This window comes from Pongo abelii, chromosome 12, assembly GCF_028885655.2.
Source record: "Pongo abelii isolate AG06213 chromosome 12, NHGRI_mPonAbe1-v2.0_pri, whole genome shotgun sequence".
Classification (NCBI taxonomy): domain Eukaryota; kingdom Metazoa; phylum Chordata; class Mammalia; order Primates; family Hominidae; genus Pongo; species Pongo abelii.
Window position 1 is genome coordinate 93,727,545 of NC_071997.2, and position 23,759 is coordinate 93,751,303.

Below are 23,759 nucleotides of genomic sequence, written 5' to 3' on the forward strand. Positions count from 1 at the left end.
CTAAGGCATGCTGGTACAGGAAACCCCTCCAACCTCAGTATTTAAGTCCATAAATAATACATAACCTTAGCCCAGAATTTATACACACAGAAGGCTGTCCCTATAAAATCCATATGATTTGAGGTTACCAAACTTCCTGCATAAGCTTGAGTAAAGATTATTTAGACAATTTCATACTATGTCCCAACAGCCTGGTATAATAACAAGAATCAGGGCTTGGGAGGAAAGATCCAGATCCCAGACCTAACTTTGATACTTTGCAGTTGTCACCTGACTTCCCTATGACTGTTTCCTCTTCTGTAAATTGGAGATGATAAGAGAATCTACTTCTATATAGTTGTTTTTATATGGTAAAGATTAAAAGAGAAAGCACTTATGCTTCTAGGCTAGTCTAGAAGGTGATAGATGTCTAGTGGTTGAATCTCTGTCTTGGCCTTACCCAGCATGTTGTTCTGAGGCAGTCCTAAAGTTATTGCTAAGAAAAATAAAGTAACAACACAGACCAAATTCTAACAGCATTTCCTATTTTTTCAGCACCCTGTCTATATTCTTCATAGTCATTATATGATGATAGGGAAATGAAAATAGTTAACATACTGTCATGTCTCAAGACAGTGGTAAGACAAGACAAAAACCTCATTCCTTGAATCCTAAGTCCTAAAGCAAGACATAGAAAAATTCTGACCTTGCTTTGTTTTGGTTTTTTCCATAGTGCCGGTTACTTCTCTTTTCCAGCTTATTCTTCAACATTGCATCCTCATCGTCCTGGCTCAGGCCACCTCCTCTTCCCTGCACCTGTCAATTCAAATCAAGAGTAAGGGATAACAAGTAAAACTGTCAAAGAAACTGGATTTACTTCATATATTAGCTTTAAAAAATTGAAATGAACACAGCTTGAGGTACATGCAATTTCAGAGGAGGAAAAATATTAAGTTGAGTAAACATTTAGCATAAAGGTAAATATTTTGTGAATACATATGAAATTCATTATTCAAATTTAGGGTAGTTTTTCAATATGCTACATTCTTATTTGGATCAAATCCATTAATTAAGACCTATTGGTTTTATTAGCAAGTTATATTTTAAAGAAATTTTATTTTATTTTATTTTTTTCAAACAGGGTCTTGTTCTGTCACCCAGGATAGAGTGCAGTGACGCAATCATGGCTCACTGCTGCTTTGACCTCCTGGGCTCAAGTGGTCCTCCCACCTCAGCCTCCCAAATAGCTGGGACCACAGGCATATGCCATCATGCCTGGATTTTTTTTTTTTTTTTGTAGAGATGGGGTCTCCCTATGTTGCCCAGGTTGTTCTCAAACTTCTAGGCTCAAGTGATCCTCCAACCTTGGCCTCCCAAAGTGCTGAATTACAGGTGTGAGCCACCACACCCAGCCCCAGGAAAATTATCTTAAGGAGAAAAAACTTGAGCAGATATGAAGGCCAATACATCTGTTTCTATTCCATTAAATAGTATGTTCCTTGATAGCCTTGTCCCCACTTTCGGCACCTGGTAGACTCCTTTGCACCCAGGAAATGCTTAGCAAAAGTGCTGTGTCTGACACGACCATTAGACATGAAGCTGCAAGGTCAGAATGCAGTCTAACACATAGTCAGTGTTGTGGATACTGGCCCTCTTTTTAGCCATCCAGCATTTTAACCCCTTCCTAAGTTTGAAGTATTCCCCTGCCTTATGAGACTTGATCAGATGCCTCCCACTATAGAGGCTGAAAATGCCAGGTTCTTCTAGCCTCCCTTGCAGCTAAGGCATGATAGATACATGACCTGGGACATATCACTCAGATGCACCTTCCCCAATTAACACTGGGAGTTGCAAAAAGAATTCCTAAGGCAGATACTTGATATTCTTTCTACCTTCTAAGACAGCAGTGGCAGCAAGGGTAGTGGTGATGACCATTATCTGTTAGAAACATATTAGGAAATTCAAGGTGCTGCTTTCAGTGCTTTCCTCACTAGGACAGTTGTAATATGTGATTTAGGCATTGCTGCTGGCCATAGAATCCCAAACTCGATTCTCCAGCCTCCCAGCAATTCCATGAAGCTGTCCATCTCCTTTCAACAAATTCCTCTGCTGCTTAAATCAGCCAGAGATTGTTTTCTGTTGCTTATAACTAAGAAACCTGATTGAACCAATACAAATATATGAACACTATCCAAGATTAAGAAAACACAAGTTTAAACTTTGTTCATCACTTAGAATAGACAAATCTAATCTATAGTGACAAAATGCAGATCAACAGTTACCTAGAGCAGGAGGTGGAGGGATAACTGGGAAGAGGCATGGGAAACTTTTTTTTTTTTTTTTTTTGAGACAAAGTCTCACTCTGTTGCCCAGGCTGCAGTGCAGTGGCCTTATGATGGCTCACTGGAGCCTTGAACTCCTGGGCTCAAGTGATCCTCCCATCTCAGCCTCCTGAGTAGCTAGGACTACAGGTGGATGCCACTATGCCTGGCTAATATTTTTTATTTTCGTAGAGACAGGAGTCTCACTATGTTACTAAGGCTGGTCACAAACTCCTGGGCTCAAGCGACTCTCCTCCTCGGTCTCTCAAAGTGCTGAGATTACAGTCATGAGCCACTATGCCTGGCCACACAGGAAACTTTTCTGGATGATAGAAATGTTCTACTGCTTAATTGTGTTAGTGGTATATTGGTGCACACATTTGCCAAAACTCATTGAATGTATATTTTAATTGGGTGCATTTTATCTTACATAAATTATACCTGAAGAAAGTTGATTTAAGACTTTATTATGGGCTCGATGCGGTGGCTCATGCCTGTAATCCCAGCACTTTGGGAGGCTAAGTTGGGCGCATCACTTGGGGTCAGGAGTTCGAGATCAGCCTGGCCAACATGGTGAAACCCTGCCTTTACTAAAAATACAAAAATTAGCCAGGCATGGTGGCAGGTGCCTGTAATCCCAGCTACTCGGGAGGCTGAGGCAGGAAAATCACTTTAACCTGAGAGGCAGAGGTTGCAGTGAGCTGAGATCACACCACTACACTCCAGCCTAGGTGACGCAGCGAGACTCCGTCTCAAAAAAAAAAAAGCAAGAAGGCCGGGTGCAGTGGCTCACATCTGTAATCCTAGCACGTTGGAAGGCCAAGGTGGGTGGATCACCTGAGGTCAGGAGTTCCAGACCAGCCTGGCCAACATGGAGAAACCCTGTCTCTACTAAAAATACAAAATTAACTGGGCGTGGTGGCACATGCCTGTAATCCCAGCTACTCAGGAGGCTGAGGCAGGAGAATCACTTGAACCTGGGAGGCAGAGGTTGCAGTGAGCTGAGATCGTGCCATTGTACTCCTGCCTGGGCAACAAGAAAGAAACTCTGTCTCAAAAAAAAAAAAAAAAAAAAAAAAGACTTTGTTATAAAATATGGAGTGTGTCCAAACCAAAAGAAAAAGACTTTTTTATTCACATACTGAGGTTTATAAAGCAAAATAATAAGTTGGCAGGGTGGGAGGGTACACACAGGTAAAAAGCCATTGGGAAACAGCTACATGGTTATAAATGAGGAATATAAAGAAAAACCCAAAGTCAAAGTCATATGCTGTTTAAACTCCTTCACATTTTTCACGTAAGCATGAAAGTTATGTCAAGCTAGGGCATCTTTCCTAACTATCTTGAAGCTTTTTTCATTGCTGATACAAATATTACTAAGATGAAAACTTTCTTCTCCTTAGCAATTGTTAATTTACTTGATATCTAATCCATTCTAGGATGAATATAATTAAATCACAGAATGTTACAGCCAAAGAGACTCTGAGAAAATTATTCTATCCAAGTTCTTCATTTACAAAAGAAGCAAATGAGACCTAAGGAGGGGAAGAGAAGTGGCCTGCCCAAAGCCATCTGGCTTTAAAAATGGTCTTTAGAAGTGATTTCTGTTACTATTTGGGGGAAGAAAATCTTTAAATATGCAAAGCCATGTATTTATGGGATTTTTGTGGGTGATTTTTCCTGGAGATAGTCATTAGTCTACAACTAATTGAAAACAACAACAACAAAAAAATCCATATATCATAGGTAAAATGAAAACTTACACATTTTCTGAGCTAGAATATCCCCATGCTCACATTGTCACATATGTACATATGACGACTTATTTCAAGACATAATACTTTCTTTTATTTTATTTTTTGTAGAGACAGAGTCTTGCTCTTCCCAGGCTGGAGTGCAATGGCATGATCATAGCTCAATGTAACCTCGAACTCTTAGGCTTAAGGGACCCACCTGCCTCAGCCTCCCAAGCAGCTCAGACTATAGGCATGTGCCAGCACTCATGGCTAACTTTTCACTTTTTGTAGAGACAGCATCTCCCCATATCGCCCAGGCTGTTCTTGACCTCTTGGCCTCAAGCAATTCTTCCACTTTGTCCTCTCAAAATGTTGGGATTACAGGCATGAGTCACCATGAGACATAATAAACACGTGTGATGGACAGTAAGTTAGAAATTTTATTTAGTAAATTACAAAAGCAACAAAACTACATTAGAGGCCAGGCATGGTGGCTCATGCTTGTAATCCCAGCAATTTGGGAGGCCGAGGCAGGTGGATAGCTTGAGGCCAGGAGTTCAAGACCAGCCTGGCCAACATGATGAAACCCCACTCTACTAAAAATTTAAAAATTAGCCAGGCGTGGTGGCACACGCTTGTAATCCCAGCTACTCGGGAGAATTGCTTGAACCGGGGAGGCAGAGATTGCAGTAAGCTGAGATCGCGCCACTGCACTCCAGCCTGGGGGACAGAGCGAAACTCTGTCTCAAAAAAAAAAAAAGAAAAGTCAATTAAAAAACTACATTAGAGAAAATCTGGAAACTATACAGGGGACAAAGCAACTATAATGCCTCTACTTAAACAACTATCGTGATCACTTGTTTGTATTGCATGTTAATATTTTTTCTCTGGAATGTTTTACATAATTATTAATGAAGCCTACCTAAAATTTTGTAACTACCTTTCTCACATATATTATAGCATAAACATTTTACTTTCTTTTAAAAATTGGACCATGGCTGGGTGCAGTGGCTCATGCCTGTAATCCCAGCACTTTGGGTGGCCAAGGATGGAGGATTGCTTGAGGCCAGGAGTTCAAGATCACCCCAGGCAACATAGCAAGATCCCATCTCTGTAATGGAAAAAATAAAATAAACATAGGATCATTATTGTTGTACAGATAAAATACGTGAAGAAAAACTTTCTAAAAATTAAAAAAATGGACCATTATTATTTATACTGTTTTTATTGTGGCTGTTTGAGCAGAGGTAAAAGTGTTCCTCCCCAATCCCAACTGATGTTAATAATCTCTGATATTTTTTCCATCCTCATATAATTGCACACAATCATATACAGAATATACATACATGGAGTGGGGTTGTTATTGTAGGTTTATATATTATACTTCTCTGCGTCTCACTCTCACGTAATACATTGTGGCAATCTCTCCAAGTTAATTGGTATAGATCTAAGAAATTACTTTTTTTGAGATGGAGTCTCACTGTTGCCCAGGCTGGAGTACAGTGGTGAGATCCAGGCTTACTGCAACCTCTGCCTCCTGGTTTCAAATTATTCTCCTGCCTTAGCCTCCTGAGTAGCTGGGATTATAGGTGTGCACCACCATGCCTGGATAATTGTTATATTTTTAGTAGGGATGGGTTTCACCATGTTGGCCAGGCTGGTCTTGAACTCCTGACTTCAGGTGATCTGCTTGGCTCAGCCTCCCAAAGTACTGGGATTACAGGTGTGAGCCACCACACTTGGCCCTAAGAAATTACTTGTAATGACTGCATAGTATTCCATGGTACAAATGAACTGTGTTAATCATTTCTCCACTGATGAACATTCCCTTTATTTTCATTATTTTGCCATGGCAAACAATGCCACAACAAACATCTTGGTACATAGAGCCTTACATGTTGGTGCTTTTATTTATGTAGAGTTTCCATAGATGTGGCTAAGCTGCTTTCCAAAAAGGCTATAACTATTCTCATTTCCCCCAGGAATATTTATTGCCTGAATACCCTTCTCCTGCATTCCAGCCAATAGTGGATGTTAACATTTTCATTTCTTGTCGGTCAGTTGGGTGACAAGTGATAGTTTATAGCTACTTTTGCTGATTGCTGGTGCTATTGAACATCTCTATATCGTATACTTACTATAAGTTTAGATTTGCTCGTCTGTCAATTATCTAATCCTCTGATTTGCCTAATTTTCTTTTGGGTTATCTGACTTTTTTTTTTTAACCAAGTAGTGAGAGCTTCTAAATAATATGTATTAACTGTTTATTTGTTATATGCAATATTTTTCCCATTTATCTTTTTGTCTTTTGACTTTGTGGTCACTTTTGCTATTGAAATATTCTTTTTTTTTTTTCCTGAGACAGAGTCTTACTCTGTCCCCCAGTGCAGTGGCACGATCTCGGTTCACTGCAACCTCCACCTCCTGGGTTCAAGTAATTCTCGTACCTCGGCCTCCTGAGTAGCTGGGATTACAGGTGTGCGCCACCACGCCCAGCTAATTTTTTGTATTTTTAATATAGATGGGTTTTTGCCATGTTGGCCAGGCTGGTCTCAAACTCCTGGTCTCAAGTGACCCACCCACCTTGGCCTCCCAAAGTGGTGAGATTACAGGCATGAGCCACCTTGCCCAGCTGATAGATTGTTTTTGTTTTTTATTCTATTTTATTTTGTCATTAAGCTTATGTTAGCTATAATGAATTAGAAGTTTTTCATCTTTTTCTATAACCTATAAAAACTTCAATTACATTGCAATTATCAGTTCTTTAAAAGATAATAGAGCAGAGCTATGAAACCATTTGATCTTTTAAAAAAGTAGTCAGATCTTCAAGGCCTTTTCAATTTCTTCAAAAGAAATTTATCTAGGCAGCTTTTCAACTTAATTAGTCACTTATATTTTCCTAGGAAACTGTGTATTTCCTTAAGTTCATCAAATTTGTTGACAGAGCCTGTAGTCTCAGCTACTTGGGAGGCTGTGGTGGAAGGATCATTTGAGCCCAGTAGTTCAAGGCTGCAGTGAGACAGGATTGCACTACTGCACTCCAGCCTGAGTGACAGAGCAAGATCCTGTCTCAAAAAAAAAAAAAAAACAATTTGTTGACAGAGCATAAGCATTTTCCCATATGCTATATAAGGAATGGTGGAGACAGAATGAACATTTGTTGAACAGCTGCTATATGCCAAACATGATGCTTCATATTTTATTTATATTGTCTCATTTAATTAAATTCTTATATTGATTCTGTTGAGGATGTATCATTATCCCCATTTTCTAGATGAGAATACTGAGGCTTGGGAAAATGAGGTAATAATATGCCCAGGATCATGGCATACGGAGCCAGAACTGTAATTCAGGCAGGTCCATAGGATTTCAGAACTGGTTCTTTCATTTATTACTCCTGGCTTTCTCCAAATAGTTTCACAATCATTATATTTATTGACTAAGAAATAGTTGCTTGAGAAAACGTGTCATCATTTTCTTTCCCTCCCCCAATTATTAGGGTAATTTTCATTTTTTACTATAATAAATGGATATAAAAAGGAATAGAGTCCTTTTTCTTCATATTTAGGACATTTTTTCTTAAGCTAAGTTTCCAGAACAGAATTTCTAGGTTGACGAGAATGACTGTAATAATGAATATGTATTAAAGGGTACAGTTTAAAAGGGAGCTTAATAACAGGATTACACAGAAAGGTAATATGACTTATTCTGGAAAAAGCCCTGCTATGATTATGAAAGTCCCTTTGAGATCTCACTTGTAGTCTGCTCTTCATTTTGTACTGGGAATCTCTCACTCTGAGCCTAGTAATTCTTCACTGTGCCCTTGATAGCCCTTGAATCACTGCCTGCCTTTGAATAAATAACCATCAGATGCTGCCACATGCCTCTCACCAAGTTAACGTGGCTCCTAGTCCTCCCTGAGCTTCCTCCTTTCTTTCCGTCTCTACGGTTGCTAACCTCTAAAAACACCCATTCAGGCCTTGGTAGACACTGGGGAAAATAATGGTAAGTGAGCCTGCTGGTCTCTATATCATGCCTGATCATGTTACAAAGCAATGGTTTTCAGTTTATATTTTTTGAAGCCTTCAGGCTTTCTTGAGTCAGTCTTGAGTGGAGAGAGGAAGCCACCAAGCTGGTGGGGTTCTGGGTCCCCCTTTTTACCCCCTTCAACCAGAGCCTCTCTGTTCTTGTCTGATTCATATACTACAGCTTTGGGGGAAGCATTTCCTTTTTTTATTTTTATTTTTAATTATTATTTTTTTTTTTTTGAGACAGGGTCTCACTCTGTTACCCAGGCCAAAGTACAGTGGCATGATCATGGCTCACTTGAGCCTGCTGGGCTCAAGCAATCCTCCTGCCTCAGCCTCTCAAAGTGCTGGAATTACAGGCATGAGCTACAGTGCCTGTCAGGGAAGGATTTCCTTTGAAGATCAGTTTCTGCTGTTTAAAAACAAAGGTCTAAAATTATTGATATAGAGAAATAAGAATGTTGAAACAATAAGAAGTTATAGCCATATTTCTGTAAAATTAATTCAGAAAAATTTTTTAAAATAATAAGTTAACAGAAACCTAAAGAATACTGAAAAGTCTCCTGACCCTCCCCTAGACTGACCTAGAACGTGTACCCTCCTCCCCACATACACACATAAGACTACAAAAACTGAGGATTGTCTATTACTTTCCAATTACTGCTGTGACAGAAAAGGAAAGTTTGGCACTTTGGGGAATTGAAATTAATTGAAAGCAGACTTGAGTTAATTTCCATTTCAGTGTCCTTTATTGAATGGGTCTTTAGTGCACATTTCTAATTTAGTAGAATGGGAACTTTTTATGCTGGGGGGAGGGTGATGAGGAAATACTTTCCCCTGAAACTAAAATAATTCTTCAGGACAAATCCTGTAGCCATTTTCAAGAAGAGAGTCTATATGATCTTTGTGGTGTAGAAAAAATGCTATAAACACTATGAAAAGGGCTATTTGCTTTTTTTTTTCTATAGAGCCTAAAAGCAACATTATTTTGTGACAGTAACACCCTGTTTGTTCATGCTTTGTAGTTTTCAAAGCACTCTCATGTATGTTATCTCACTTGATCACTACGGCAATGCGGTGCAGTGGGCCAAACACACGTTTCAGTCATTTTATACCCAAGGAAGCCATAGCTCGAACAAATTATTTGCCCAAAGTTACACTGGAAGTTGCTTCAAGTAAGACCAGTAGTCTTTCTATGTTTCTCTCACTTTAAATAAACTGCTTCATGCCACAGTATTTCAAAGTACTGTAATTTAAGGTACCATTGTCATTAAAAAAAGGTATCAATTCCTATGTGGGCTCTGATAGCCATCTGAGTAAACTGGTTGAATGGACTGATATAAGGAAGAAAGTTTTGGCAGGTCTGATGAGAGAAAGAGAAATAATACAAAGTAGGACTAAAAAGAGGGATGTAACCACCAATTCAGAGAATATGAAATATTATTTGTAAAATTCAATATGCAATATTTGTTGCCAATAATTTCTTTCTGTCTGTCTTTTTTTTTTTTTTTTTTGTAGAGATGGAGTCTTGCTCTGTCACCCAGGTTGGAGTGCAGTGGCAGGATCTCTGCTCACTGCAACCTCTGCCTCCCGGGTTCAAGCAATTCTGCCTCAGCCTCCCGAGTAGCTGGGACTACAGGCACAAGGCGCCACACCCAGCTAATTTCTTTTGTATTTTAGTAGAGACGGGATTTCACTGTGTTGCCCAGGCTGGTCTTGAACTCCTGAGCTCAGGCAATCCGCCTGCCTTGGCCTCCCAAAGTGCTAGGATTACAGGCATGAGCCACCACACTTGGCCGCCAATAATTTCTAAAAGCTAAATGAAATGGATAATTTTCTAGGAAAACATACATTATTGAAATTTGTTTTAAAAACAGTAGAAATCTTTTTATCTAGAACAACTATCTGCAGAAAATATTAAAAGGGAAGGTCAAATATCTACTCCCCAATAGGAAATGATTCAGCATAATATCACAGGAAGGTTCTATAAATAACAGTGTCTGTGTTATGTAATCTATGCTATAGAATAGAATATATGTAAATAGCTAAATTTATTCTATGAGGTTCTGAGACCAACTCTAGGATAGCCTACATAAATAAATAAATAAATAAATATACATATTCTAAATAAAATGTAGGAAAACAAAAATATAACACTATGATCAGCAAAGTTTGTTCTAGAAAATAAAAATTAATGGTTATGAAACTATTAATAGAATTAATTAATCAATGTAACGCAAGAAAACAAAGAGTACAGTGTGACCCTTAGAAGCAAAATGGTAAGGAGATAAGACAATTCTCACCATATGCAGACACACAAGTGCTTAAAACTAGGGTACCTCAATGAAAATGCAGCTTTTTATGCCCACAACCAAAAAAAAAAAAAATCCTTGAATACATAGCAATTTAAAGTGGCAAAGGTAATAAATTAAAGAATTAAAATTAAAATAGGGGTCTGGCACAGTGACTCATGCCTGTAATCCCAGCACTTTTGGAGTCCAAGGAAGGCAGTTAGCTTCAGCCCAGAAGTTTGAGACCAGCCTGGGCAACATGGCAAAACCCTGTCTCTACAAAAAATACAAAAAAAAAAAAAAAGAAAGAAATTAGCCAGTCGTGGTGGTGCACTACTGTAATTCCAGCCACTTGGAAGACTGAGGTGGGAGAATCACCTGAGCCCAGGAAGTCAAAGCTGCAGTGAGCCATGGTAGAGCCACTGCACTCCAGCCTGGGCGGCAGAGTGAGACCTGGTCTAAAAAAAAAAATTTTTTTTAATGAAATAAATAAAAGAATTAAAATAGGACTCTGTCACCAGACATCTCAAACAATAAGTGGCCTTATTTTGAAAATGGTCCTTGGTGCTCAAGTCAGCCCCTTACGTGACCCTTTGTCAAATATGGGTGCTGCTAGAAACAAGGTGGCTCCTGCCACTGAACCAGGTCACAAGGCCATCATCCCTCCTTAGTTAACTGCCTGCATGGCTGTCCCCTCCCCAGACTGTGAGCAACTAAGGAGTACACACAGAGTTTTATTCATCTTTCTGTCTCCAGCTCCTGGCACCATTCTCAACATACTCTCAACAAATATTTACGGAAGTGACCTGAATTCTCATGCAATAGACTACCAGAGAAACATGCTTTTTACTACAACTTGCTTCACATCAACAATACAGACTTAGTGGTAAATATAGAGAGTTTGGCCTGAAGAAAATTTTTATTAGGAAAAAAGCACTATTTTATTTTAACAAGCAAAGTTCCACTGGCAGAAATATATCCCCTTGTTCCCACTCCCTGGCTTGAAAAACCAAGAGAGAGCAGGCTCTCCTAGTAAATGGTCCCACACCAAAACTAACTGTAGTGATGTTCATCACAGCCAGCAACGCCAAAGTGCCCAGAGCCAGTGAGAACAGGAGCAAAGCATAGAGAATACGTAATTCCACAGCTCAGGAGCACAGAAGGCTCAGAAATGAAATAACAAAGATCCTTCCATCCTCACTCCACTGGCATGTTAATTTTTGTCGTTGTTCACCTAAGATCAGTCAGGATAGAGTAAATTGGTAGAGTTAATATGTGTCTACATCAATCAGGAAAAAAAGAACATCAGCATGCTGTCACACACACAAAACCAACCACTGGCCAGAGATTATTTTAAGTTTAAAAATGCCTCGTTGAAGACATAAAAACTTATCAAAAGTTTCAGATCAGGGCTGAAAGTCACTTCCAAGGGCTCTTCTGACTCATTTTAATACTTGGCATACTTACATGTTTCAGAACCAGATTTTGTGAGCCTGAATGTCTCATGGCCTCTGTGTCAGGTCAGGGAAGATATGCTTCATGTCTTTTCTTATCCTGATTTGACTCTCTTTAATCTCAATCTTTCAAACAGATTCTCTCCCTGGATTCATCTGAGTGGAAGTTAAAAGCCTCCTGGAGGCCAGGCACGGTGGCTCAAGCCTATAACTTTCAGCATTTTGAGAGGCCAAGGCAAGAGGGTCACTTGAGCCCAGGAGTTCAAGACCAGACTGGGCAACATAGTGAGACCCTATCTTTACAAAAAGTTTTTTTTTTTTTTCTTTCAATTAGCCAGGCATGTTGGCATGCACCTGTAGTCCCAGCAACTTGAGAGGCTGAGGTGGGAGGATCACTTGAGCCCAGGATGTCAAGGCTGCAGTGAGTCATGATTGTGCCACTGCACTCCAGCCTGGATGACAAAGTGAGACCCTGTCTTAGAAAAAAAAAAAAAAAAAAAAAGCCTCCCAGAGACACTGTGCAAGAGGCAGAGAGCCCCAGTACAATGTAAATATCTACTTAAAAAGACAATAAAGTGACCATCACTATACTTTCACTAAGTAAGTCCCGATTGATAGGAAGGAAAGACAAAGAAGGACAAGAGTGCTCTCCTGGGAAATGCTGGAGGAAAAGAACCCTGAGCTCCAGAGACAACTCCCTCCAGTCCTAGAGATGGCCCTGATTTGCGGAGGGGTACATTAACATGGAAAAACTTTAGTCCTCAGGAAATGTTCCTTCTGCTAAAGCAGAGGCAGTTGCAGGACTCCCAAGATCTGAATCAGGTGGCTGAGTTAGTAGTACCTTGTGAAACGGATCATCAGTCACCAAAGCTTAATTTAGGTAAGAGGGGAAACCAGGTTACTGCTGCCCCTCCTGGGAGAATTTTTTTCATAGTTCAGATGAAATGACATCCAATTTGGAGCTGCCCTTGGTGCTTTCAGAACAGCTAGAAAGGAGAAAAAGAGTACAATCCATCTTCAGAATGACTATAATTTCCCGCTACTGCCCAGTGAACAAAGACTCCCAGTGAGCAAAGCCTTCAAAAGTTGGAAATCATAGTCAAACCTTGAAAATGGATGAGTTCAGTTCGAAAAATAGCCCACAGCCTGTGCATACTCGACAGGGGTCAGCGATGGTCCCTGGGTACTAAAACCACAGCACTTTCCCCTACAGAACTAGTCCACTCACAGGTTATGCATTCCTACCTGGGGATCTCGGTCTACAACCCTCTGCTCTCTGTCAACCAAGTCTTGCTCAACCCTCAAAGGGCACCTCATGTCTTATACCCTTCATGAAGCCTGCTTTGGCCATTCTCCTCAACTGTCATCTGTCATCTCTCCTCACCTAAACCAAGGATCATCTTTTTTTGAGACAGGGGGTCTCATTCTGTCACCCAGGCAGTGGTGCAATCATGGCTCACTGCAGCCTTGACCTCCCAGGCTCAAGCAATCTTCCCACCTCAGCTGCCTGAGTAGCTGCCACTAGACCCAGACCATTTTTTTTTTTTTTTTTTTTTTTTTGTAGAGATGGGGTTTCACCATGTTGCCCAGGCTTGTCTCAAGCTCCTATGCTCGAGCGAGCCTCCTGCCCTGGCCTCCCAAAGTCCTGGGATTACTACAGGCATGAGCCACTGCACCCAGCCAAGTCTCATCTTATAACCGATTATTATCACAAAGTCCAGCAGCAGAAGTCTAGATATGGGAAAGAGTCAAAATTTTTGTTGATCAATGAAAAGTGTAAATTCATCATTAGTTTGATTATTTCTTTTATAATTTCAGCTTACCTCATACATGCCCTCCCTAGAGCTAAGGCATACTGAACCCCACCAATTAGTACATTTTTACCACATCTGAAAAGTTTGGAACAATGAGAAAAGGGCTAGAGACATTCCATAAGTAGACCAGAACACGCTGGGGCTGGTTTTGCTAAGAAGCTATTTTTTGATTCCTCAATCTATTGTTGCATTATTTCAATTTCCTTGTTTGGAACAAGTTGGGACAGGAATAAGTGAATAAAAAAAGAAGAAAAGTGTTCCATCCCCCTACCTCCAAACTGAATTACATACTTCTCCTTTGTCCCAGATAGTTAGATAGCAATCCTGTTCTTCAGAATTTTTTTCTTTCTTTTTTTTTTTTTTTTTTTTTTTTGAGACAGAATCTTGCTCTGTCACCCAGGCTGGAGTACAGTGGCACAATCTTGGCTCATTGTAACCTCCGCCTCCTAGGTATTTTTTTGTAGACATGGAGTTTCACCATGTTTCCCAGGTCATGTTGCCCTGATCTCGAACTCCTGGGCGCAAGTGATTTGCCCACCTGGTCCTCCCAAAGTGTTGGGATTACAGGCATGAGCCACCACACCTGGCTTCTTCAGCATTTTTTAAAGTATGTGAGGAAAGACACTGAACAACCTCACTTGAAGTCTATTCTAGGGCTGCTTAAGCATGCTGTAAGGCAATCAGTCCCTGTGCAGATTATGCTCATTTCATCTTGTTCTGATGCCACTGGAAAATGATTCCTTCACCTGAAGACAAGTTGATCTAACAGGACACACATGCTGCCCCACACTATTTCCTGCCTTTAATGCTCTTCAGAGGGTCTTCCATTTTGATTTTTGATAATGCAATCTATGAACATTTTCATCAGGCTTCCCGCTGTAGAACTAAATAAAAGGGTTCCTCAAAGAGTCGGGAAGGCAGGGCACCTGCTGGCCCATACAGTCTGGGAATAGAAGAATACTAGACTGAGATCTGACCCTGACTTCTTACTGTGGGGCCTTAAGAAAGCCAGGCACCCTCTGGGCTTCCATTTCCTCATCTGTAGTATAAGGAGGGTTTCAAAGTCCTGGTAGCTCTAAAATGCTGAGGCTAAAATTTAACAGGGTAATTCCAAATATCACTCAGCAGTGTGGTAACACGGTGATGTCACAACCAATGGCCTCCCTTCCCCAGTTCTCCAGCTCCCAAAGCCTTCTGTAACTGTTCTTTTGTTTAATCCAAACAAATCATCACCTTACCCTAAACTGAAATTACGCTAAACAGTTCATCATTTCTCAATCCCTAGTATTTTCACTATGCAGTTTTACCTATGTTTTAGTATTCAGGTCTTTAAGGAAAGGGAACAAAACTGGCTTTTTTTTTTTTGGCTAAATGAATATCCTTGGTCACCCTTACATTTCTTTCCAATGAATATTGTCACTGGGCTGTTCCATGGTCACCTGAATCTCAGTCTGTTGAAATCACATTGGTATCTTTAACCTCTCCAGGCTCCGCCTTCAGGTTCCCCTAGTTCTGCCACTAGCACCACCACTGACCCACTCTCAAGACGGAATGATCGCCTCTTATCCTAAAATTCACCAGTTGTGAAATCCTTATGAGTCTTCCTTGGTAAGGTGTCTTTCATTTTCTCCTTTGCTTTTCATTGTCGCCTCTTTGGATCAGCCCTGACTACTTCGTGTCTAAACATCTCTAGGAGCATCCTAGTTAGTTCATCCATCCTCTTCACTGCTAGTAGATTGTTTTCCTTTAAATGTCACTTAAATGATCTTTTGTTCCTGCTCAAAAACTGCAATAGGCATTTTCTTTTCTTTTTCTTCTTTTTCTTTCTTTCTTTCTTTCTTTCTTTTTTTTTTTTTTTTTTTTTTGATACAGAGTCTCGCTCTGTCTCCCTGGCTGGAGTGCAGTGGTGCAATCTCAGCTCACTGCCCACCTCCGCCTCCCAGGTTCAAGCAGTTCTCCCTGCCTCAGCCTCAGGAGTAGCTGGGATTACAGGCACCCACCACTACGCCTGGCTAATTTTTGTATTTTTAGTAGGGATGGGATTTTGCCATGTTGCCCAGCCTGGTCTCGAACTCCTGACCTCAGGTGATCTGCCTGCCTCGGCCACCCAAAGGGCTGGGATTACAGGAGTGAGCCACTGCACCTGGCCTCTTTCTTCATCTTCATAAAATAAAATCGAGATCTCAAGGTCCTCCACAATGTCCCTGGCCCGCCCCTCCAGACTCATTTCTGATATGTAGGAGGTCTGCCAGCTGCCTCAGCCTTGTTTGCCACTTGCATTCCTACTTTGTCTCTCCTTCTCCCTGCTGCCTGGTCTGCCCTGCTCACCCCACTCCAATGGACAAATCCTTACTCATTCTCCAAAGTCTAATGCAGGCCCATTTCCTCTCTAGAACTTTCCCCTTTCAATCCAATAGGAAATTAACCTTCCTTTCTTGGAATAACTGTAAAACTCAATAGGAATCAAAACAAATTCTTCTACTGTTATTCATTTTATGTAAATAATCTCATTTTCTAAGTTAATTGTAAACTTCTTTGAGAAAAGAGGCTATTTTTTCCACCTCTTATTATCCCTGGTACATAGGATATATTCTAACATAGAGTAGAAGTTCAGTAAAGGTTTGTTGACAAAGACACTAAACTGTCCTAAACACTGGCAGTGGTAACTATCTAGCAGATAATCCCCCTCAATTAATGAATTATTGATAATTAATTGATGAGGTGTTCTCGCATCTAAAAATCATGGATGTAGAGATTAAAGGAGAAATAATTGGTAGAAGAAAATCCAGACTGGGTGAGTAGAACAAAGGGATTTAGCGTTCTATCTAGGCCCTAAAGGGCATTTGCAGAGTTACAGGGTCATAAAATAGGATGATCTGCAATAGCTTAGTCCTTGTTATATATATTAGATTCTAGTGTTTAAAATTTAGAAGCAAACGCAATCCTTTTCTTCCTTCACCCACTTTGGAATGCACTTTAGAATCCTTACTGCCTGGTGTTTGCCCACTTCTTTCCTCTTAACACCTGGAGGGCTTGCCTTTGGCCCCTAGTGTCTGCCATTCATCTGCTCCTGGATGCTCCTGTCTCCAAAATAAATTATGTGACGGGTTTTGAATGAGCCAGTAGATGCAGAATAAATCCAAAAAAAAAAAAAAATCCATCCCTTTGAAAATAGTATTTCCAGCCTAGTCCTTGCATCTTTAACTTCTTCCTATACATTTTTTAGCTTAGGTTCTTCCTTTAGCGTGTGGTATAAATCTGGATGTAAAATTCACATGCAAAACAGATCCCTGCTTCTTAAAATCCTGTAAATTCAGTTATCATAGGTTTTTAATGTACTGTTAATTGCCCATTGGTAAAAATTAAATAAATAAATAGATGCAACACACTTGAGAAGTCATTAAAATGTTAAAAGACTGTTTGGAATCACAGAAGCCCAGAGAAGCTCATTTGTGGAAATCCTGGGCTATAAGGGATATGAGGAAGAAGAGCTAGGTTGAACCTCAAGCTGTGATTTATCTCCACCACGGCCTATTTCTTTCCTATCTCTTGGCAACTTCAGAATCTTCTCAAATTTACAATATCCTACTACCCTACATCAACGATAAAAAAGATCTAAGGTCTCTGCTTGAATGTCACTTTATTAGAAAGGCCTTCTTTGACCCATACATATAAGAGAGGAGTCCTGGCCTCTATACCCTATCTCCCTTTCACCACTTTATTTTTCTCCACAACATTTACCAATCAAATGATAATGTTATATATTTCTTTGCTCATTGACCATCTTGGCTTATCAGTGCCACCTCATGAGGACTTGGACATTTTTGTTCACTCTGTATTCCCCAAGACCTAAACCAGTGTCCAGCACAGAATAGGCCTTGAATAAATAGGTGCCGAATAAATGAATAAGCCAATCTCATAGTTCGGAAGGACCAAACGAAACAAAACTGCACCCACCATAACTACTTGCAATATTTAGCTAAGGAATCAGTATAGAGTGGTAAAGAAAATCAAACAGAAAGATTATACAGTGATCAGCCAGCCAAGCCCTGTCACTTTACAAATACGGAAAATGAGGTCCAGAGAGGATAAGTGACTTGGCTAAGTCATAAGCTCCTGTTTTGACAGAAAAAATAAAATGATTCACTACAGAGTCCCAATTTCTTATATACATATGGTGATTATGGAATTGGATAACACGTCTTTAATCTCAGTGAGGCAGGCCTCAGAAGTAAGTGGTATAAAATGGCTGTCAGGTCAGATGCCTTGCCCAAATATATCAACCTCACTGCCTGTGGCCAACATTGTGACTCTATTCCTTTGAATCTTGAGAGATTTTTAAAAACACACTTTAATCTGTTCTCAGCTAATACTTCAGTCAGTTGAGAGCAACACCGAGAACGATGCTAGTTGTTTTTTGTTTGTTTGTTTGTTTGTTTGTTTGTTTTTCTTGAGACGGAGTCTCGCTCTGTCACCCAGGCTGCTCTGTCACCCAAGCTGGAGTGCAGTGGCGCGATCTCGGCTCACTGCAAGCTCTACCTCCCGGGTTCACGCCATTCTCCTGCCTCAGCCTCCCAAGTAGCTGGGACTACAGGCGCCCGCCAACATGCTCGGCTAATTTTTTGTATTTTTAGTAGAGACGGGGTTTCACCGTGTTAGCCGGGATGGTCTCGATCTCCTGACCCTGTGATCCGCTGGTCTCAGCCTCCCAAAGTTCTGGGATTACAGGCGTGAGCCACCGTGCCCGGCCTCATGCTAGTTGTTAATAGAGAGTAGAAATGGAGAATTTGAGTTTGAAGTCTGGAAGATGTGAATTCAAATCCCAAGTCCACGATTTAAATAGCTGGTTGACCTTGGGAAAATTATTTACCCTCTCTGAGTCTGCTGGCTCAGTCTCTGGAATGACCGCAAGACTCCAGTGGTGATTATTGCTATGCTTTGCAGTTTGGTCCTAGTACAAAGCTGGAAGCTCAGCTCTAGCCTGAGATCAGTAGAGATAAGAGAAGAAGCAAATGCAGAAGTCTCCTGAGGAGTCCAGATGTAAAGGTCTTCCAGGATAGGGATGTTTTAGCTTCCAAGGTCTGAAGTACCGAGCTCAGAAGTGAGCCCCACCCGGGAGCTGGTTACTGCTGCAGCCGTCAGAACGGAGCGCTCCCATCCACAGCACAGCCTCAGCCCAGCAGTGGGTAGGAATGGAGGCCACCAGCAACCAGCTGCTTGGCAACTATGGGCCTAAAGTTGGGGTTAGAGCGGCATGAAGGAGCTGCCCTGGCACCAATTTATCAGAGGTGCTAAAATATCCCCGGAAATGTGAGAGGGAGAAAACTAGATTTATCAGGATTTCTCTTAAGGAAAGTCTCTTGTGTGATTGAAAGAATGCTTCCTTCTGGCAGTTTTACTGATCACAAAAAGTAAGAAAAATAAATAAAAAGAAAGAAATGCTTCGATAAGCCCCTTGAGGGCAGGTATGTGTGTGTGTTTGGGGTGAGAGTGGGGTATCCTAAATGCAGGCTTGAGTAGCAACACATGGTCACTAAAAAGCCTTCAGCCTTCAAAGAAGGCTGAGTCTGGTTTTCTTGTGGGATTTTCATTTTGCTGAGTGGTGTAGCCAGTGTGAGGCCAGAGCTGAACTGTTATTGATCCTGGACAGGAAGCTGAGTACTGCTCTCGGGAGCCTCCTCTTCCACCCTTCCTCCAGGAAGAGATCACCCTGTCTTCATTCAAGTGTGAGATATTGAAAGAAAATCCATTCAAGCAAGTGCTAGACTTTTAATCTGCCTCAGGTATCTTGATTCAGCTCTGTCTGTGGGACCTTAATCTTAAATCTCAGAAATCCCATCTCACTAACTCCACCTCGTCGGCTCTGCAAATCACACCTCCCCATATCCTATGGGACTGCTCCTCTAATCAGAATCTGGAAAGGTTGTCTGGGAGGAGCTCCTGGTGTGTCCCTGTAGCCAATTAGACATTGGTTGATATGATTTTGCTACTTGTAACAGCTAGTGACTGGACTAGCTGAATTTACTTGGTTTGTTCCTCTATTTCAGAGTAATTCGAATAAAACTTTATAGTAGTTAGTATATGTGATATACATGTGTAGATGATCACAGTTCATGCCTTTCACCAAACACTTTCATGCCTCTGTGCCTTTGTTCCTCCCATCTTCTTTTTTTTTTTTTTCCTCCCATCTTCTATCCCTCAAATATCTTCCTTTATCTAATGAAATACTTCTCATCTTCAGGGCTCAATTCAAGCACCTCTTTCTCTATGAAGCTTGCCCCTATCCTCTAAGTCATAATTAGTCAATCCCTCTTCTACTACATTCTCAAACTGCATTATTGGTATTTCTTCCTGCCAGGAATTATAAGCACTAGTCTCTATGTATTTACTTATTTATTTTTAGAGATGGGGTCTTTTTCTGTTGCCCAAGCTGGAGCGAATGCGGTGGTATAATCCTAGCTCACTGCAGCCTCGATATCCAGGGCTCAAGCAACCTTCCTACCTCAGCCTCCCAAGTAGCTGGGACTACAGGTGCATGCCACCACACCAGACTAATTTTAAATTATTTTTTGTAGAAGTGAGGTCTTGCTTTCTTGCCCAGGCTGGTCTTGAACTCCTTGCCCTCAAGCAGTCCTCCCCAACCAGCCTTCCAAAGTGCTAGGATTACAGTCATGACCCACCGTGCCCAGCTGACCATTTCATATTCATATCCACTGTACCTGGCAGGTAATGATTCTTTTTTTAATTTCTTTTTTTTAATTCACAAATTATAATTGTATATATTTAGAAAGTGCAGTGCAATGTTATGATATATGTATACAACATAGAATAAGTAAATCAAGCTAATTAGCCTACCTGTCACCTTATATACTTGTCATTGTTGTGGTGAGAACATTTCAAATTTATTCCCTTAGCAATTTTGAAATATACAGTATATTAACTAAAGTCAGCCTGTTATGCAATAGATCTCAAAAATGTATTCCTCCTGTCTTACTGAAATGTGTACCCTTTGACCAATGTGTCTCCGTTCCACCCCCTCACCCATCCACCCCCAGCCTCTGGAAACCACCATTCTACTCTTGACTTCCATGAGTTTGACTATTTAGATTCCACATATAAGTGAGCTCATGTAGTATTTGCTGCTTGGTGCTGGCTTATTTCTCTGAGCATAATATCTTATGATACTAGAGTGCTGGACTTGAAGCCTCAGGATAAACATGGCATATCTCCTTATAGTAGCAATTTTACTCTTTATACTAGCAATTTCACTTAATTTTCAGCAATTAAAAAAATTATCAAATATTTTTTAATGATCAGATATTTTATGGAGGAGAGTGCAAAATTAGCTGGACTTTTAAAGATAACTACGTTTAAATCACTTGTTCACATCCCTCTGACATGGAAACTATTCGCAGTGAGCACTCAACACAAGTTTGAGTTGAATTTAATTTCAGGAGGTGTTTATAATCAATTCTTTCTTTCCCTAAAAAAACCCACAGAACTTTATTTACTTGTATTAATAGCAAGAAGACCATTCTTTTTTAAAAAAAAATTAATGAGTTAGAAAAGGCAAACTGGAAAAATCAATGCTATTTCACCTAAATTGTAAATTTTGGCTTAACAAAGCTCACTATTTAAACATGTCTGAGAATCTTTCAGAGCACTACCCTTTGGCAAAGACCAAATGATTCTTTGTATTTCAAAAATGTTTTATAAGATACATTATACACATAAAATAGCATATGCAATACATGCACAGTTTACTCTTCCAAGTCTTTACAGTATCTGATAAGTAAAAAATTTAAATGAATAATAAATATTAAGTATTTATCAAGTGAAATATCCTTGAGACTTTATGAAACCAGTGCCAAGAAGCAGGACATAAAACTAATATTTTCCTTTTTTAAGTATATTAGGTTAAGTACAGCCAAATAGAAATGAATCAGCTATGATGTTATCTACAAGCCTTGCTTTATACTACATTGCTTTAAAATCTCAATTATAAAAGCAATACATGCTTAATATAGAGATGTTAAAAACCTGACCCACTGTACCCTCTTTCTCTTTCCTGCTCGTTGTAGGTGGAAGGGTCAATGGGAAGTCACATGGCCCATCTGGAGCGCCTGGAAGACAGCAGAGGGCATGACAGTGGCTGAATCAGGAGTGAGCGATCCACCTTGAGTGACTGACACTAGCTTGCCTGTGCATGGGACTTACTGCAGCCAAGCAGTCAATGTGCTGCCCAAATGTTGTGTTTGACATACACCCCTTTTATCTCATACAGTTTCAGAACTTTATTCTCCCAACTTCCTTTGTAAAAGCAATGGCTTTCCAATCAATTCCATTTGATTTTAGCAATATATCTTTTTAAATAATATATCGTTTAGTCAATGATCCCCTCCAAAATCAGAATCAAGTGGTCTCATCTACTTTTTATACCTTATTCCATCATCCAAATGATTATTCTCATGATGATTTATTTAGCCATGCACTAATTAATATAGACTTTCTGCCTTCCAATGAAAGTCTTGATCAAAATCGTTCGTGACTCCTGAAGTTCAAATGTCCTAACTCAACGGACCAACTCCTTTGTGCGCTGGCTTCTGCCCAGCTCTGCAGACTCATCTTTAGTCGCTCCTATGCACACACTGGGCTTCTGTCATGAAGACAGTCTTGGTTCCCCATCCATTCTAGCCCCTGGGGCTGTTCCCTCTGTGGACATCCTTCCCCTGCACCAGGATAGCTGTCAAACTCCTAGCGTCCTTCAATATTTTGTGCAAATGTCATTCTTCCCTGGCTTTCTTGATATGACCCAGGAGAGTTAAGCCCTGTTTTTCTGTGCTATGGTATAGCGTCTTGTCTACACTTCCATTACAGTATTTCTATCAAACTATAAATTTAAAAGTCTCACTTCTACAAGATCAGGGGTCCATACTCCCAAGGTTTCCATGAATCCTCTAAATTATAGGCAAAATTTTATAGGTTCATTTTCTTTTTGGGAAAGAGTTCAGAGCTCACATCAGTTTCTCAAAGGAGTCTATAATTACTCTCTCAAAAATAAACTTAGAAACCACTGCACTAGATTATGAGTCCCTGGGAAACAGAGAGTGAGTTCTAGAGTTCTTTGAGTCTCTACAGATAGATGCCTAATGTTAGCTGAATGAGCATTTCAGTTATTGTTTAGAGGTAGCTGCTTATTCTAGTAAAGATATATAGTAAATTCAACTTCCTCTATTTTTTTATTTAAGTAGATAGAAAGTGTGATACTGTGAAAAGTATGGATATTTTTCATACATTCAAGTGTGATACTGTGAAAATCCTTCCATATCTTTCTTTTGCCGAGAGCACTATGAAAAGTACACTGGGTTGGCTGGGTATGGTGGCTCACGCCTGTAATCCCAGCACTTTGGGAGGCCGAGGCGGGTGGACCCCTGGGTCAGGAGTTCGAGACCAGCCTGACCAATATGATGAAACCCCATCTCTACTGCAAATACAAAAATTAGCTGGGTGTGGTGGTGTGTGCCTGTAGTCCCAGCTACTCGGGAGGCTGAGGCAGAAGAATCACTTGAACCTGGGAGGCAGAGGTTGCAGTGAGCCAAGATCATGCCACTGCACTCCAGCCTGGGTGACAGAGCGAGACTCAGTCTCAAAAAAAGAAAAAAAGAAAAGTACGCTGGGCAAAAAGAAAGATATGGGAGGATTTATACCAAACTACTAACAGTGGTTATGCTTGGAAAGAGGAAGGGGGTTAGGGGTAGGACGGGCTTTTAAATCTTACTTAAACTCTTCCGTCATGATCACATCTGTATTTTATTTTACAATGAGCACTTTTGGGTTTTGAAATTTAAAAATAATGTTTTAAATTATGAGACTTTTTTCTTAAGTGTGTCAGACATCTAGCTTCCAATTCCAGCTCTGCTACTTATTTCGTTTCGTGACCTGGGAAAGTGAATCTTCCTAAGCCTATGCTCCCTCAAGTGTCAAGTGGGCATAATAGTTACCTAGCCCACATGGTTATTAAGTGACAAAGCCCAGCATGAAGTAGGAACTCAGAATACATCACTTCAATGGAAAGTAAATGTTGTCTGTTTTTCATAATCATCAAAGACATCCAAAACAGAACTTAATTAAAACAT

At 40.3% G+C, this 23,759-nt stretch overlaps 1 protein-coding gene across 3 annotated transcripts in view; it reads right to left on the minus strand.

The window, feature by feature from the left end:
- ARHGEF33 (Rho guanine nucleotide exchange factor 33) overlaps window positions 1–23,759 on the minus strand; it is an 86,856-nt gene that overhangs the window by 56,440 nt on the left and 6,657 nt on the right. For 2 of the 3 annotated variants that reach the window (XM_024242797.2, XM_063713455.1), the window contains exon 3: window positions 686–795. In XM_024242797.2, the coding sequence (XP_024098565.1) occupies window positions 686–710 (25 nt within the window). In that variant the 5' untranslated portion in view covers window positions 711–795. Of the gene's footprint in view, window positions 1–685; window positions 796–21,668; window positions 21,747–23,759 lie in introns of all 3 variants that reach the window. The other variant, XM_063713454.1, reaches the window with a different exon arrangement.